Source organism: Podarcis bocagei (assembly GCF_964188305.1).
Source record: "Podarcis bocagei genome assembly, chromosome: 4".
NCBI classification, from domain to species: Eukaryota; Metazoa; Chordata; class Lepidosauria; order Squamata; family Lacertidae; genus Podarcis; species Podarcis bocagei.
Window position 1 is genome coordinate 95,257,369 of NC_138128.1, and position 17,949 is coordinate 95,275,317.

General features: G+C 46.5%; 1 protein-coding gene across 2 annotated transcripts in view; it reads left to right on the forward strand.

The window, feature by feature from the left end:
* Window positions 1–8,183: 8,183 nt before the first annotated feature.
* The window catches only part of TSC22D1 (TSC22 domain family member 1), a 72,007-nt gene continuing 62,241 nt past the window's right edge, over window positions 8,184–17,949 (forward strand). The window contains exon 1 of one of the 2 annotated variants that reach the window (XM_081191586.1): window positions 8,184–11,123. In XM_081191586.1, the coding sequence (XP_081047712.1) occupies window positions 8,338–11,123 (2,786 nt within the window). In that variant the 5' untranslated portion in view covers window positions 8,184–8,337. The remainder of the gene's footprint in view (window positions 11,124–17,949) is intronic. The other variant, XM_081191585.1, reaches the window with a different exon arrangement.

The following is a 17,949-nucleotide window of genomic DNA, read 5'->3' on the forward strand; positions in this document are numbered from 1 at the left end:
CCACTTGGTATTAGAGAAGCAGACACTTTATATTGGATTTTAAATAATACATTGAAATTGTGTGCAATGGCAGTGACTCACTGTCTATTTGTCCTAGTTTGATTTGGAAATTTGGTTTTCCTTTCGGTTAAGGCAGTCCATGATACCATAGAGCCACTACGAGGCGTTGGGATGGCATAGTAAAAAGCGCTGGATTTTTTTGGACATGTGAATTAATGTGGAAGACAGGTGTACTCTCAAAAAGAAGTGGAAGTAATTCTCCATTGCACTGCAAAATTAGTCTAAAAGTAGCAGGAATAAACTTAGAAATTGTGCACATTTCCACTGCATTTCTTTAAAATCTTTATCCAGATGGTTCATTGTCAGCAGTGCTACAGAAACCAAGAGGATCAAAAATTAAGAAGACTAGCAGGCCAAAGGCCTGCTGAAATAAAATGACTAGCCCACAAACATGCATTTCTCATTCACACACACTCATTGGTGCCAAAAAGATTTTCGGGCCCCAGCACACTGTTTATGGATTTGACCTCCTGACACACAAAGAAAAGATCTGTATAAAAGTTACATATGTTTTGTGTCATATGCATATTTGTGTCCAGGTGGGAATGGAGGGTGCAAAAATAAATCAGGGACTGCACATGTAATAAAATGTCTGCAGACAATGTGAACCAGTGAAGTTTTTTGCATAATTGAATTTACATACTAGAAAAGGCTTAACCTGTTGAATTTCTACCATATAGCTGTTAAAGGGACAAGAACCCAGTTTTCCCCCAATACCAACACTAAACCAAAGCCTAGGCTACTGTCCTGTGTACCCACTTACCTGGGAGTAAGCCCTATTAAATACAAAGAGATGTATGAGTAGACATGTATACCATGGTACTAAAAGGTACAATGAATTTTAAACGAGTTGCTTTAGGTCCTGCACAGATTTGCTTAAGCCCCTTGGAAGGTTTTCACAATTTGCATTTAGCATCCACCCACATTTATTGTGGAATAGTATTTGAAGAAAATAACTGATCTCAAATGAACCCACCACAAGAAAAATGCATCCTGGTTGCTGGGGGGAAAGGGGAAATTTACAGAGATTAGGTCTGCAACAGGAAATGTGCATTAAAGGAGAAAGGAAAACACCAACTCTTTAGGACCCCAGGGCTTCCAATGGTCTGGAATCCAAGAACTCACATCTGTCACAGTTACGACTTCATTCACTGGCTGGTGAGAGCAACCAGGCTGGTTCATTTCACAGAAATCACTTGGAAAGTTACCTGTACATTTTGCTTCATAATGTTCTTCCTAGAAGAACTCAAGACTTTAAAGGATTTTTTTATGAAATCTCAAGTCTGGGACCCTGCCTGGTGATAGAATTCTTCCTATTATGTTTGACATCACGGTTGGAGTCACAGTACTATACTCTTTTATTTCCAGCTATATACAGGATAATAAGGCTAGGCGCAAAATTGTTCTCACCCCCACCTATTGTGCCAGGGTCAAGCTTGTTTCAGCCAAGCAGAATTCACAATTAAGATGCAATACAAAAATCTGCTTTGGTTAAACCAGGAAGTTTTCTTCTTGTGGCCATGTCAGAAGGGATGGAAAACACAATAGTCCAAGAACCTGGCTCATCCATGGTTTAAAGCATTATATCCTCACTAGGGTTGGCCTATGGAAGTGAGAGCTGGACCATAAAGAAGGCTGGTCGCCGAAAAATTGGTGCTTTTGAATTATGGTGTTGGAGGAGACTCTTGAGAGTCCCATGGACTGCGATAAGATGAAACCTCTCCATTCTTAAGGAAATCAGCCCTGAGTGCTCACTGGAAGGACAGATCGTGAAGCTGAGACTCCAATACTTTGGCTACCTCATGAGAAGAGAAGACTCCCTGGAAAAGACCCTGATGTTGGGAAAGATGGAGGGTACAAGGAGAAGGAGACGACAGAGGACAAGATGGTTGGATAGTGTTCTCGAAGCTACCAGCATGAGTTTGACCAAACTGGGGAGGCAGTGGAAGACAGGAGTCCATGGGGTCACGAAGAGTTGGACACGACTAAACGGCTAAACAACAAGGGTTGGCCTACCCCGAAGTCATGAGTTTCCACACCCAGAGTTTGTTGACAAACCATGTGAGTTTATGTTAGCACATGAGTTTATGTTGTTGCAGAGAAAATGGAGAATCTGTGAAGCTGGAATGGCCAGGCATGCAGTTAATAGGTCTTTTTTCACAGCTGCTGAGTGCAGTCACTGATCCTGCCCTTTCCCCCTCACCTTTGATGGCATTTGGTGAGCTTTGTATGCTAGTGTCGAGAATCCAGCTCAACATCAGTAAGAAAATCAGTCAGAAATCAGTCTCACACCAAGATGACTTGAAGAAAAAGCTTTGGCTTCAGCCGTGCCATGTTTATTGTGTGCAGTAAGAAATAAATCATCCTCTCTCCTCTAGCACTGCGCTTGCTCTGCCTGGTACTCAGAAGTAACAAATCAAAGGAATGCAACCTTGCTTTTGCCCACAGACAAAGAGAGTGTTATGCTACGTGAGCCAATCATTAGTCTAGCATGAGGTGTTCACGTGCTCATCATGCTCTTAGCAATATCTCGTGCTGTAAAATCACTCTGCAATAATAAGAACTCTGCTCATGCTCTTATGTACAAGCAATCATTTTCCCACATGCCCTCTTTTCTTGTTTATATTATAAGAGGAAATCTTAATCAGAATCATATATCTCATTACCTAAGCATTTATATTTTGCAACATAAATTCCTCTTGTAACCCCTGTGGTGGGCCGTGGTCGAAACCACCATGCAATATATTGGGAAATCAAAAAAAAAGCAAGCATTGAATACAAAACCATAATAAAACCAACAATACATGCAATTACAATCAATAATAAATTTCTTAACCATACTCCATTAGGCAACCAAGAAAATAACCAATCCCATGGATCAAAACCTTCAGGTGGATTCAAAGGATTATGGGTTATCATTTGTTCCATATAATCAATAGTAGTGGAGATATTGGTTGATTGATCAGTTATATACATACAACAATGAAAATGAATTAAGACATAAATTCCACCTTTAGAGGCAAAGATTACATTTAAAGCATAAAAAGTTTATAAAGCAACTTCTCTCATTTCTGACTTTTTTTTTTGTTTTTTTGTTTTGTTTTTGTTAATTATTTTTAAAACAAAGATGATAGAATTAAAAACAAAGCTTCGGTCCAATTTGCCACAGAATAACCATAAATCAGATTGAAGCAAACATGTAGATTTACTGCTCTTTCTCATCCAGTTGAACCAAACATAAAAATCTCTACACGCAGCCTGTTGTTCATAAATCATGTAAGTTGTGACATTATTAACTGAGACTTTTGGCCTATCACTCATAGTGGTAATAAAAAAAATAAGAAGATCCATTAACATACTCATAGGTCCAATTACAATATGGATAATGACCTAAAATTTTTTTGCTATTATGATTAAAACGAAAACAATAAGGCATTATTTCTGCAAGCAACAAAACACAGGCGATAAACTTATACGATTGTCCTTCATATTATTGCTAATCTTAAATGAAGCATTTACTGGAATGCTAGAATACCACCACCAAAAAAGGCTCAAAGCTTTTTAAAGTTTTTTTTTTTTTTAATCATTTTTCTCAGCAGCTAAAAAGCACTAGCCAAGCATATTTCGCTTCAAGCTTATTCCGCTTGCTGTAACTAAAAAGATTGCAACAAGGTCGAGAACAGAGCCCATTGTCTTCTGTGGGCCTTGCTAAAGAACCATATTGCAACTTGCTTTCTGTCCGGGAACCACGCCAAAGCACAAAAATGAAACAACTGGAACACACTGAAATCCCCTCACCCCTCCCTTGCCAAGAGTCCACAATAGTTCCAAGACAGCCCTCTGTACATGCTCAGGGGAACACATCATAAGGCAGGACTCCTGAGGGAGGAGAAAAAAAAAATGGGGGGTAAAAGCCAAGCAATGTCAATAAGGATGAGAATGGTAAATTAGTCCAGTGGCTGTTTCCGAGCAACCTGCGTGGTATTTCGTGGCTCGATTATTGGCATGTAAAAACCATAATCCAGAAGAAGTCACACAACCATTTCTGCAGATACAGGAGCCCATTTGCTGTAAATAAGTCTGATGTATTGCTCCTTGTACTGCTGAGTCAAAAATCCAAGCCCAATGAAACGTGGTGACACAGAGGCAGTGTCCACAGTGAGATGTACCTTAGAAAATGGAGCCAAAGAAGGCGTGTGGGTGACATCCATTTGCCAAATTGCCAGGGGATGCAGGCCTCTAGGGTTGACTGCATCAAAAGAAATGACTGTGATCTTGTCTGCTGGATCCTTATGTCCTTTAAGGGCAGAAAATAGTGGAGACAAAGTGGAGGTGGGCAGGTCCAAATAACTCTTTATCCAATTCAGCTGTCCAAGAATTTGTTGTAAATCCACCAGTTTAAGATGATCAGGGAACTGTAGTTGAGGCGTAACTGGAATGGCTGCAGATGCTGTCAGCTTGTGTCCCAGGTACGTAATGGGTAAGGTCCGCTGGATTTTTTTTCCTTAGCCACTGTCAAGCCAACAGGTTTTATCCTTTGCAGGATTTTGGGACACGGCGGAGGACAAGGCCGTGGCTAGCAGGCCGTGGCTAGCAGTGCCCACTGACTGGCAGGCTTTAAGCATATCAGCAATGGCTATATTTGATGTTGTCATCAAAGGGCACAGTGCTTGCTTATGGTCCTCATTTGCAAGCTGGCGTACAGTCAGTTCTTGTGCTGCCAGGTCCTGAACTTGCCGCTTGAAGGTATTGTACAAGCGATCAACAAATTGTCCATAGGGCTTTGCAGGGTCCTGTCTGATGCTCCCCCATCGGCCATTGCGCTCATTCCTGTCATCAGGGACAGAGGTGGTGGCTGCCCAATACATAGGATCAAGGGCCAACTGTTCGGCAGCAGTAAGAAAATTGCCTCCTCCCGTCAGCCCATCGAGAACATCAGTTTGGGTCAGCATGACGGGGGCTGGGGGTGCAGGAGCAATCACAGGAAAGAGATTTGGAGTATCAGAATCAAAAGGCAGCAACGGAGCAGCAGTACAAAGAGTCTCTTCTTGGAGAGGAGTGGAAATGGGGGGTGCTGAATGCGAAGAATGCAGGGGAGGGACGACAGGAGCCGAAGGAGAAAAAATGTCTGCCTGTTTAGGAGGCTGATAAGACGGTGCTTCTAAAGGCAGCATGAGGACTGGGAGGGGGGGCAAAGGAGCTGAAGCAGCGGCCAGGAGGAGATTTGTAGGAGTTAGGCTTGAGATAGCCTTATAAACCTTACAGCAGGCATGCAAAACGTTGACATCAATCTGAGGATGGTTTTGGAAAAATTGTCCTATCTTTTCCCAGTCTTTTAAATGATAATTCCCATGCTGAGGAAACCAGGGACAGTGAATATCCAATGCTTCTATAAGAGACACGATATCAGCATCTGAGACAAGAAGGCTGTTGCTGGCCAAAAGAGATTTAAGGTCTTCAAAAAACTTTTTCTGTGGTGGAGAGAGAGACTGCCCCATAATGGCAAAAGAAAAGGGGGGGGGGTTGGGAGCACTCACCAGGGATCCACTAGGTGGATGAACGACGCGTCTGCAGCCCTTGCCGGGCGAGATGAGTGCTGATAAGTCCTTAACGTAGTCCAGAATCACATACACGGGGTACCAAGGGAGCACTCACCGGGATCCATAGTGGATGAAAGACGCGTGGTGAGCGCTGAACGATGAGAAACAACGTGGAGTCCAAAGGTAGTCACACGGGGCACCAAATGTCGAGAATCCAGCTCAACATCAGTAAGAAAATCAGTCAGAAATCAGTCTCACACCAAGATGACTTGAAGAAAAAGCTTTGGCTTCAGCCGTGCCATGTTTATTGTGTGCAGTAAGAAATAAATCATCCTCTCTCCTCTAGCACTGCGCTTGCTCTGCCTGGTACTCAGAAGTAACAAATCAAAGGAATGCAACCTTGCTTTTGCCCACAGACAAAGAGAGTGTTATGCTACGTGAGCCAATCATTAGTCTAGCATGAGGTGTTCACGTGCTCATCATGCTCTTAGCAATATCTCGTGCTGTAAAATCACTCTGCAATAATAAGAACTCTGCTCATGCTCTTATGTACAAGCAATCATTTTCCCACATGCTAGGCTGCTACAGGGTGGTCTCTTGGTCTAATTGCACTCGCTAAGCTCTTGTGTTCATGGACACTTAAAAACATAGCAGGAGTAATTATCATCAAAGCAGCAAAAACTCAGATTATGAGCCAAAGCCAACAAATCTTTGATTTCCTCAAACTCAGCCTTTTAAGTAGGGTAAGTGTGTAAAATAAGCAGATTAGCTGCAAATGTTTCTGTACTGAGACACTTTGGCTTCTCTGCAAGATCTGTTACGTTTGTCTGCTTCGCTGCTTTTCTGTGGAATGAGAGGACAAATCTGTGGGTTCAGGAAAATAGGTATAAAATATAGAAAGATTTCCTGGATGCCAAGATCCAAGTTTGGGGCAAGTACTCTTGGATGAGAAAAACCCGGCAGGGGTTTTAAATCACAAAACATGCAGCAAACTTAAGTGTGGAAATGTAGGGTGTTAGACCTTTAAGGCATGGCCTTGTGAGATATGACCACCCTTCTTCCCCCAGCATGGGAAAAGGCCACCAATTTGGTATGTTAGCAGGTGCCATTTTACAAACACTTCAGAAATCAGGTTCATATGCTCTTCCATACATCCGTCAGATGTATAACTTGGCTTAATCAGGTAGGTAGCCATGTGGGTCTGACGCAGTCAAAATAAATATAAAAACTAAAAAAAAAATTGTGTGCACATGCACACAAAAGCTTAAACCCAGAACAAACTTAGGTGCTACTGGAATTTTTTTAAAAAAATTATTTATTTATTTTGGCTTAGTCAGAAAGTGGCAAAAGTTCCCAGATTATTGGTACATGCTACTTTTTCCTGGTTGGGTTTAATGTGGCATAGTATGCAAAAACCAACCGGGGGAATTTTTATTTCAAGCATGGAAATATACAGAAGAACAGAACTTCACTTGCAGAAGGTATAGAAGTAAGGCAGATTTTAAAGGTGCAGGAGATTCTGTCAGTCTCCTGGGAGTGTTTTCAGGCTGTGTTCCGTCTGGTGAAGCGCTTGGCATATTCGGCCCGAATGAACGTGCAGACTGAATGTGGTGCTTTATATTACTAGGGCCCTTCTGCTCGTTTTCTATGGGGAGAGGGTCACCCCCACCAAGAACTGCGAGTCAGGCACTCCGCGAAGGGGCGTGGGGCGTTTTCCGAGTCCACGCGCCGCCCGAAAGCCCGCCTTGGTCTTGACACGCGTCTAAACCTCCCCGTTCCGACGGCCAGCCAGACCCAAGGGGCGAAGCAGCAGCAGCAACAGCAGCCGCTCCGAACCGCCTGGCGAGAAGGGCGCCCCTCCTGAGGGAAAACGCACCGGTCGCCAAGCGGGGGGGGGGGCGGCAGGCGGCCGCCTGAGGGAAAAAACTGCGGAGCGCCAAGCCGACGCCCCCGCCATCTTGTCGGACCGAGCTGGCGGCCTCCGTCTTGCGGGTCTGCCCTGGCGGCCGCCTCGGCAACCTCCGGCCGCCAGAGCTGTAACTCCCCGGCTCTTCTTCTCCTCCCTCCCGCCCTCCGTGCCGGCGAGCCCTTTATGTCTGCGCGCTGCCTGCGGTTGCGCCTGCGCCGCCGCCAGCGCCATCTTTCTCCCCCCATCTCCCCTCCCTTGGACAGAGCCAGAGAGGGAAGCCGGAGGAGGAGGAGGAGGAGGAGGAGGGAGAGCGAGCGCGCGGCGGCGGCGTCTCGCCCGCGAAGCTTCCCGGCTCCTTCCGCGGAGGGAGAGGCGTCGGAGGAGCGCGAGAGGGGCGGCTGCTGCTGCTGCTGCCCGGGCTGCGTCAGCTTCCCCGCCCCCCCTCCCGCCTCGCCATCCTGGATGGGGAAGCGCCCGGCGCCCGACGGCCCCGCCGGGACTGCGCGCACGAGCCTCGCCGCCGTTCCGGAGCCGGCTGCTGCTGCTGCTGCGTCGTCGGCGAACCCTGCTCCGTTTCGCCGGGAGGATTGGCGAGGCCGGGGGCCGCGGGGGCTTTCTGATCTCGTCGGGGGCGGCGAAGGGGCCGGGGCCTGAGTGTCACATTGCCCGGAGAGGCGGCTGGAGAAGCCGGGCAGGCAGCGCCTCTTGTGTGTCTGCCTGTCTCTCCCTTTCTGTCTGGGCTCCTCCGCCAGCTGCGCCTGCTCCGCCTGCGCGCTCCCTTTCCCTCCTCGCTCTCCGTCCGGGGCTCCTTAAAATAGTGCTCGTTCAATGCACCAGCCTGACTCAGCGGCAGACACCAGCGTCGGGAAGATGGCGCACCCGGCGATGCTTCCTCGGAGGGGCAGCAGCAGCGGAGGAGGAGGCAGCAGCAGCAGCAGCGTCGCGGTGCCGGCCTTGTGTCCGGCAGGCATCGGAGGCAGCAGCAGCAGTGGCGGCTTGGAAGATTACCCGCCGCCCTTGCTGGTTCAGCCGCCGCCGCCTCCCTCCTCCGCAGCGCCGTCGTCTTCTCCCGGGCTGCCTCCTCCGCAGAGCCTGACCCTCCTCTCGACGCCGCAGCCCCTCAGCCAGGCAGGGGCCCAGATGAAGAAGAAAAGCGGCTTCCAGATCACCAGCGTGACCCCCGCCCAGATCTCGGCCAGCCTCAGCTCCAACAACAGCATCGCCGAGGACACGGAGAGCTACGACGACCTGGACGAGTCGCACACCGAGGACTTGTCCTCTTCCGAGATCCTGGACGTCTCCTTGTCCAGGGCCACGGACTTGGGGGAACCGGAGCGGAGCTCCTCGGAAGAGACTCTCAACAACTTCCAGGAGGCCGAGAGCCCTGGCGCTGTCTCCCCCAACCAGCCTCGCCTTCTGCAACAGCAGCAGCAGCAGCACCCCTCTTTGCCACATCCCTCCCAGCATCAGAGTGTGGCCATCAATGGCAGCATGCACCCTTCTCAGGGACATCATTATCACCACCACCACCATGGACATCACCATGCGCCACACTCCGGGATGGTCGGCCCAGCGGCTCCCGGAGGACCGCCGTTTAGCCCTTCGTTTAGAAAACTGTCTACCGCTGCAAGCTCTGATAGCGTTGTGGCAGCTGCCGTGCCCGTTTCTGCTGCATCATCTGCTGGTATGCCTGTGGCCGCTCTTGTGTCTCATTTCCACGCTGCCGGTACACCTGGGGTCACTTCAGCCGGCGGAGCTACGACCAGCACTTTAAGCAGCGAGACTAGTGGTAGCTCCAGTGGGGTGAGCAGCATGCCTGGTCCCGTTAATGTGAATCTAAGTAACTTCACAAGTACTGGTAGCATAACTAGTGGCAGTGTTAATGTGGCGGTCTCGAGTGGGCTTGGCAATGGCACGAGTACTTCCTCTAGCGCTGGGAATTCCAGTGCAGGAGGAGTTGCTGCTGCAGCAGCAGGAACATATAGTCAACTGCAGCCTGCAGCCAGCACCTCGAGGTTTAGAGTTGTGAAACTGGATTCTAGTTCAGAACCTTTCAAGAAGGGTAGATGGACATGCACAGAGTTCTACGACAAAGAGAACCTCGTGCCAGTTGCAGAAGGAGTAGCTGCAAATAAAGCGTTAGACACTCTCAAACAAAATTCACTTGACGTGACTTCTGAAAGGGAGACCACCAGTGGGAGCTCAGTTAGTAGCAACGTAAGCACACTGAGTCACTATACTGAAAGTGTGGGAAGTGGGGAGATGGGAACACCAGCGGTGGCACAGCCGCCGCCATTTCAAGCAGTAGGTTCTCAGCAGTTGGATTTTGGCAGCACCGGCCCTCAACCCAGCATACCCCAGAGTGCTTCTCAGTCACAGCTTGCACAGCCACAGCTTCATCCTCAAGATGTAAATTATCCTCCTCAAAAGCAAGGGGTCCAGCCTCCTGCATCAGCTGTCCCTCCTCCAGTAAATATAGTAGGTGGCCATCAACAGCCTGCCATGGCACAGCAGCTGCCATACACCCAATCAACGCAGCCTGTGCCACCTGTTCCGGTTGTGCCACAACTGCACCAATTGCCGTATGGGCAAGGACACGCACAGCATCCACCACCACAGCAGCAGCAGCAGCAGGTACCTCTGCAGATGGCCCCAGGGCATGTTAAACCAGTGAATCAGAATTCTGTCACAGGGCCTATGCCAGATTACGTACAACAGCAGCAGATGCTTCAGACTCCAGCTTCTATGCAGCCAGGACCTACAATGGTAGGAACGGCTATGCCTGCGCCTGTTGCTCAGGCACCAAGTATGCAGCCTTCTGTACAAGCACACCTGGCAGTAGCATCCTCTCAGCCTGCTGCACATGCTCAGACAGCAATGCTGACCTCTGGAGCTGGTGCTCAAACAGTGAATGTTGGACAACAAGGAAGTGTACCTCCCATGGTGCAGCAGCCAGCAGTTGCAAATGCAATTGCTCCTTCGGTGGTGGCACAGAGCGCTCCTCCTCCATCTTCCCATGTGGTGCCCCCTGTTCCAGCAGGCGTCGTTCATCCTGGGTTGCAAGGTAGCACATCAAGCCTTCCTCAGCCCTTGGTTATTGTTCCACAGAGTACTTTGTTACCTGTGCAAGCAGCAGAATCCCTTGTTCCAGGAATGGCTGGTCAACAATTGCCTGCTGTTAGTCCTGTACCTTCTGCCAGTGCTGCTTCTGTCCCATGCCAGTCTGCTGCAAACGTGTTGCCCACACCTATGAGTTTGCCTCCTTCAAAGAACATAGCACAATCATCATCAGGTGCGCAAAATGGGAACTTGGTCCAAAATGTGTCTACTAGCATCAATTTGCCCGCAGTCCAAAATGTGCCACAACAGGTACCACCACTGAACTCTGCCCAGTTTTCTGCCCAGTCTCTTGTTCAGTCAATTACAACCCGAAGTGAAGATTCCAAACGCTCTACGGAACCCACCTTGGTTGGCCTGCCCCAAACCACCAGTGGAGAAAGTGCCGCTGGAGCATCTTCAGCCATGTCAGATGGAGGCAGCAGCATGGCCGCCTCTCTTTTCCCCCTGAAGGCACTTCCGCTGACAGTGCAACTTGTTGATGGTGAGGATGAGAGGTAAGATCATGCCAAGTAAAAATGTTGTGATAGCTTGTTGTAAACTCCACAGACCTTATTGACCCGTTTCCCAACCAGATACGGGCTTTGTAAAGTGCTTTAGTAACTGATGTTAGCACAAACTGTGTTTGTTCATTCTGGTGCTTTTGTTAGTTACCTTGTGCTATGAATCCTTAGCAGTAGTGCCAAAAGGACGAACATGGGAGACTTGAGGCAGGGAAAGTAACTTCAAGCTAGGAAGACTCCCAGAATCGTAGTTCATTGTCATTGTCTCTTTGTAGGAGTTAGGGTCTCCTTATTGTCTCTTTACGCTACTTCATCTAGAAAGTGCATTGATTTCAAGAACACAAGGGAAATATAATCATTAGCATAATCAGCAAGATTTGGATCCAAGCTAAGGCTACTTCAATCTCTTAACTTACATTTAGATAAGCCTGAATGCATTCAAAGAAGCTGTCGAAGCATTTACTTTCCAAACACTTTCACTTACAAGTTTTCTTATTTTTTTGGCTCAGAATCGCTTCTGGTTTCTCCTGTGTATGGAATGAGATATTGCAGATGTTCATCACACCCCAGACACTTCCAGTGATAGGGGGCGGGAGCAGGGGACAGAAGGGGTTGGGGGATGAATTGAGGGGAAAGTTACTTCATGAATTATGTCCTAATACATGGAGGTATTCTTTTCCATTATGCTCCCTACTTCTGTTTTGTAACTTCAATATATATATTTTAAGGTGGTGCTCATTGCTTTTCCTTTACAGAGAAACCAGTTGCTACATAAGGTTTGAAACGTTTTGAAAGTGATGTTGTGCTTGACATACAAATGGTGTGGTGCTGGTGTCACTCTCTGTTGGAGCAATCTTGCTATTGCATTACATGCTTCATTAATCATTTGACTTCAATAGATGATTCTAGACTTCTTCTTTACAGCCATCATGGTGCTAGTTAAAAACTACCAGTGATGAAAAGCTGTCAGTACAATCAGGTTCATGGTGTTGGCAAAGGGTTTTTCAGGTGGTAGGTCATGAGTCCCCAACCTTTCTGGGCCCAGGGGCACATTTGGAAGTCTAAGAAGCCGTCTTGAGCACCACATAGTAAAAGCTGGTGATGCTCCAAAACAGGCAAAACACACAACCAAAGTAAAGGCAAAGCACCTCCTTCAAACAAACTTAAGCTGACAAAACACGCAGTTTCAAAAATAAAACATCTAGTGCAAAAGACCCACCAGTTGCTGCACTGTCTCCCAAGTTCGCTAGACAATAGTGCGCTGGGAGGGTGGGTGCGTGGGATCTCTTTTGCAAGTGACTGGAGGCCTGCGCTGTGCCCGGTGCAGCCCAGGGGGCATGGAGGGATGTACCACACCAAGGAATCCAGGAATATGATGTCTCTTGTAAATTCAAATCTTCTGCCCTTTCAGTTGTCTTCTCAAAGTACTCAGTTGGAATCAAACAGGTCCATAGGCTTTCAGTGCATCTCATCTCTCTGTATGGCATCTGGTTCTGAGCTTGCTGTGTCAGAGATATAAAAATATGGCTGGGTTGATCCATTATTTGTTACAGTTTTATCTAGTTCTCTTTTAAGGAGTTCAGAGCAAACTTGTATGTGCACGTCCCCATCCCAGTGTTCGAAATTCCCTGGTCGCTAGTCGCTTTCTGCGGCTCAGGCTCGCCCCCTTGTCACCAGTTTTAGAATACCTGTTGTGAGGTTTGTGACCGAAATCTCCTCTGCAGGCAGCATCCCTGACTGAAGTGTTGCCTTTCAGCCTGCGCCCCAGGAAGCTTTTTGATAACCTTTCCATTGTACGATTTGCAAAAGGAAGCAAACAAGCTGTGAAAAAGCTCTCTGATGGACCAAGGAGATTGGCTGATTTCCACCCCTCCCCTTAAAACAGCTAACTTTGCAGGTAGAAACTCAAAACAGTCTTTCAGTGTTAGACATGTTGTGGTTTGCAAGTTTTACTTGTGGGGCTTCTGATTTCCTGTGCTGGCTGGTTATTTAAGGGTTTCAAATAGTGATCTTGCTTCTCAAAAGTGGAATGGCTCTAGCAGTAAAGATGCGCCTCTTTTCTTGCTTTGCCTTTCATTTCTTCTCATCATAATATTTTTTCTGGCTTGCCTGGAAGAATAATGGTTTGCCCCCTTTATTTAGATTCTGCTGCATCATTCCCCCCTCCCCTAGGAATACAGGTTGAGCATGGAGGTGGGGAGAGAAGACTGGAAATTATGACAAAAAGAGGGTTTTTGCAGCAGGGGGTGCCCTCCCTGTGTACCTGCCCATTCTGAAGTTTGTATCTGATGGTGTATTTGGTATGGAGGGAGAAGTGTAAGTAGAATAACTATTCTTATGTCTTGAAATAGATAAGAAAACCATTCTGGTCTAGTTCTCGGTTCTGGTCTTGCCCATTTGTGACAGCGAGTGAGATTTACCAGAAGCGTGTTTGCTTTTTGAACCCAAGTCTGCAGCGTGAGACAGAACATCTTTCTAGCCTTTCCTGGAGATGAGTTAGCAAAGTCTGCTGATGACACCAAGTTGTTCGGGGTAGTTTTTAACTAAAAGAGGCTGTGAGGTGCTCCAAAAGGATATCTCCAAACTGGATGAATGAGCATTAAAATGATAAATTAGGCTCAGTGTTAAAGTAGCTCAGTGTTTGATTACCACCTATTTTCCTATCTTGGACTATAATTCCCTCCTTGCATCATTTATTCTCCTATCACCAGTTTGGGCACTGCTTTCTTCTTGCGTGAAGATAAAGGCAAAGTAGGCATTGATCAGTTCCACTTTTCTGTCACTCAACAGCATTTCATCATCTTCTCAATGCAGAGGTCCTACTATTTGTTTGTTCTTCCTCTTGCTTTGAGCATAGCCCCTGTAGGGATATCGCGCAGTGGGGAGTGGGGTCTGGAGGGAGCACACTTCCCCACCAGCAGGCAGCCACGTCTGCCTGCACGCGTGACCTTGGGGTGCAGGGAACCCCCCCCCCAGACAAGCCACAGCTGTCTGTACATGTACATCGTTCCACCTATGTCTGACCTTTTGCGGTCTCAGTAGTCAGCGGTGTCCTGTCTGTAACCTTTTGTCCCTGAGACCTTTTGTCTCCTTCGTCATACACTGTGCAAGGGGGAAATGACGCTGTGGAAAACAGGTGCCAAAATAGCTTTGTACCACCCCACGATCTTGGGACGGAAGATGTGTAAAGGTCAGCCCAAAATGTATTTGCCTGGCTTCCATATTTGTCTCAATAAAAGGAGTCTCCGCAGGAATGGCAGTAGCTCCCTCGCTTCAGACCACCTGTGCGCAGCTCACTTGATGATCAACACCTGTCTTGGGCTTTCACTTCAAGCCCCCACCCCACCCCTTTTTATTATTTTTAACATCTTTTGCAAGCCTGAGCTCATTTTTGAGATTTAGCCTGCCTGACCTTCTCCCTGCAGATGTTGGCCACTCATTTACCCTCTTCTTTCGCGATTTGCCCCTTCCATTTCTTATACAAGCCCCTTTTAAATCTCAGCTCATCCGTAGTAAGCTCCTTATATGCAGCCGCACTGGTTTCTTTTGATGCCTCCCACTTTTCTTTCTGGTTGGAATTGTTTGAAATTGTCCCTTCAGTATCTCACCTTTAAAAAAACTCCCATCCATCTTGGACCCCCTTCTCTTTTGAGTATTTCTGACCATGGGGTTTCACCCAATGGTTTCTTACATTTTTTGAAACCAGCTTTCTTGAAGTCCATAGTGTGCATTCCAGCTTTCCCTTTCCCCTGTATAATGAATCCCAAGAGGACATGGCCAAAATGTTTTGTGTATATTGCTGAGAGTTATGAATTTTCACATGTTTGTTGATTGTTGTTGTTGTATATTTCTAGCTTGGTTTCCCCCCTGGCGCTCAAGGTTGTGAACATTGCTTTTACCTTTCTCCTTTTCTGCTCACAATACCCCTGTGAGGTAGTTCAGCTACCAAAGATATGAATGGAATATTTTTTGCTTGTTATTTAGTTGGCAAACTTTTCGCTTGTTTCTTCAATTTGGTATTTTGCTATAAACAGCAAGGCTATGAGATGTTGCAGTGAGAGCAAGGAGGCTGCTTCTCCAATGTAAATTGGGGGTGTAAAGAGCTCCCCAAGGATCAGCACTGGGACTTGTGCTTTTTAACTTGTTCACAAATGATCTAGAGTTAGGGGTGAGTAGTGAAGTGGCCAGGTTTGGTGGTTATGCTAAATCGTCCAGGGTTGAAGAGCTCTGAAAGGACCTCCCCAAACTGAGTGAATGGGTGGTAAAATGGCAATGGCAATTTAATGTAAACAAGTGAAAAGTGATGTATGTTGGGGATAATGTCACATTATACGCTCATGGGGTCTGAACTGGCAGTGACTGACCAGAAGTGAGGCCTTGGGGTTGTAGTGGATAGCTCAATGAAGCTGAATGAAGATGTTGACCCAGTGTGCAAAAGCTGTGAAAAAGGCAAATTTCATGCTCGGGATTGTTAGTAGAGGAATTGAAAATAAAATGCAAATACAGTGGTGCCTTGGTTTAAGAACAGCTTAGTTTATGAACAACTTGGATTAAGAACGCTGCAAACCTGGAAGTGGTGTTTTGGTTTGTGAACTTTGCCTTGGAAGTAGAACACGTTTCGCTTCCTGCTGAGTGTGTTCCGTTTGTAAATTGAGTCCCCCACTACTATGGGAAAGCACGCCTTGGTTTAAGAATGCTTTGGTTTAAGAACGGACTTCTGGAACAGATTTTCGTAAACCAAGGTACCACTGTACCGTAATACCATTTTACAAATCTATGGTGCCATTGCCTTTGGAATACTGTATATAGTTCTCACCTCAAAAAGGAGTTGGAAAAGGTTCAGAAAACAACATCCTGAATGATCAAGGCTCTCTGAGGAAAGGTTGTGGCATTTGGGACTTTTTAGTCCAGGGAAAAGACAAGTAAGAGGCGACATGGTAGAAGTACTTAAATTATGCATGGCATGGAGAATGTGGCTAGAAAAAATGTTGTTCTTCCTCTCTTGTAACTCTAGAACTCACTGACATTCAGTGAAGGTTCATGTTGGGATATCCATGATAGATAGAAAGAAAGGATATCTTCACACCGTGCATAGTTAAACTATGGAGGTAGTGGTAAACCACAACTTGGGTGTCTTTTAAAGAGCATTGGGCAAATCATGGAGGCTAAGCCTAGCTATGTTCTTCCTCCACAGTTGGAGAATGTTGCTTCTGAAAACCAATCGCTGGTGGCACAAGTGCTTTCGGTCCTCCATCTGCAAAACACTTGACTTGCCTTAACAGGGTTTTGCAAGGGTTATAACAAGTATGTGTCGCACTCTGAGCATTTTGAAGTGCTTTATCAACTAAGGAGGAGGAGGAATTGCAGCAGTGAGACTCCTCTGTGCCAGGTACTGAAATGAGCTATTTGAATATGCAGCTATATTAAAACTTAAAAAATGGTCTGTTGGAGTGAAGTGAAGCGAAGCAGACAGACGGAAGCAACCTCATTAAACAACCTATGGAATTTGCTACCACAAATTTTACTGTGTTTTTTGCTCTATAAGACTCACTTTTTCCCTTCTAAAAAGTAAGGGGAAATGTGTGTGCGTCTTATGGAGTGAATGCAGGCTGTGCAGCTATCACAGAAGCCAGAACAGCAAGACGGATTGCTGCTTTCACTGTGAAGCGATCCCTCTTGCTGTTCTGGCTTCTGAGATTCAGAATATTTTTTTTCTTGTTTTTCTCCTCCAAAAACTAGGTGCGTCTTGTGGTTTGGTGCATCTTATAGAGTGAAAAATACGGTAGATGATGATGATGATGATGATGATGATTATTATTATTATACAGCTACTTATACCCTGCCTTTCTGGAAACCATTCCAGTGCATTTTACCATTAAAAAAATCAATAAAATATAACAATTTATTTAAATGAAATATAGGAATTCCCAGAGACCAGTTGGTGGTAGATGACCCTGCTGAGAAGGGGACAATCCTAGCTAGCTAGAGCAGGCTGTGTGGTGCTGTTTGCCTTCCTGCTTTTCTCTCCTGGCATTAAGATGTGTCTGCAGTTAGGGTGGCTTGAAAGGGATTTTTAAAAGTCCATTAAGTGTAGCTCTATCAACAGCTATCGGTTATACAGGTATCTCTCATCTTACATGGGGTTATGTTCCTGATCATCGCACATATAAACAAAATCATGTAAAGCCAGAATGCCCCCTGGAAATGTGTAAAAAGAACCAGAAAACTATAAAAAGCCATTTTAAAAAATCACTGCGCTTAATGGTGAGAGACAAATGCGGCTCTAAATCTTCTGCTTAGTCTTTGTGCTTTCCTCTTGCTCAGCCTTTCTGCTTTCCTCTTCCCCTTGCTGGATGCTGCTGCAGATGATATAAGGAAGGGGTGGGTTTGACTGGTAGCCAGAAAAATTTGTGGCTGTGGCTCAGATCCAGAGGTGGGTTTCCTCGGCACATCTGGTCTCCTTGTTTCTTTGTGAGGAACATTATGATTGACAGCTGCTGCTGTTGTCTCTTGAACTCATCAAACATTTCCTTGTACGTTCTCAAGAGTGTCTGTAATCCCATGGATGATTGTGAAGCTGCGTTCCATGGAGGGGTCAAACTCTACAATCAAATCATTTGTATGCTTTATGACTCCATCTCTTCCACTTCTTCCTGGATGAGGTCAGCAAAGCCATCACTACCCATTTGCCTGGCCATCTACCTCTGTGGCAATTCTTGGAAATCCCTTGAAATTGGGCATACATTACTCCCACAATTTCTGCCGGTGTGCATCCACTGTTTTAGCCTTGATTGCATCCACTGGTTGTTTGATGTAGGTG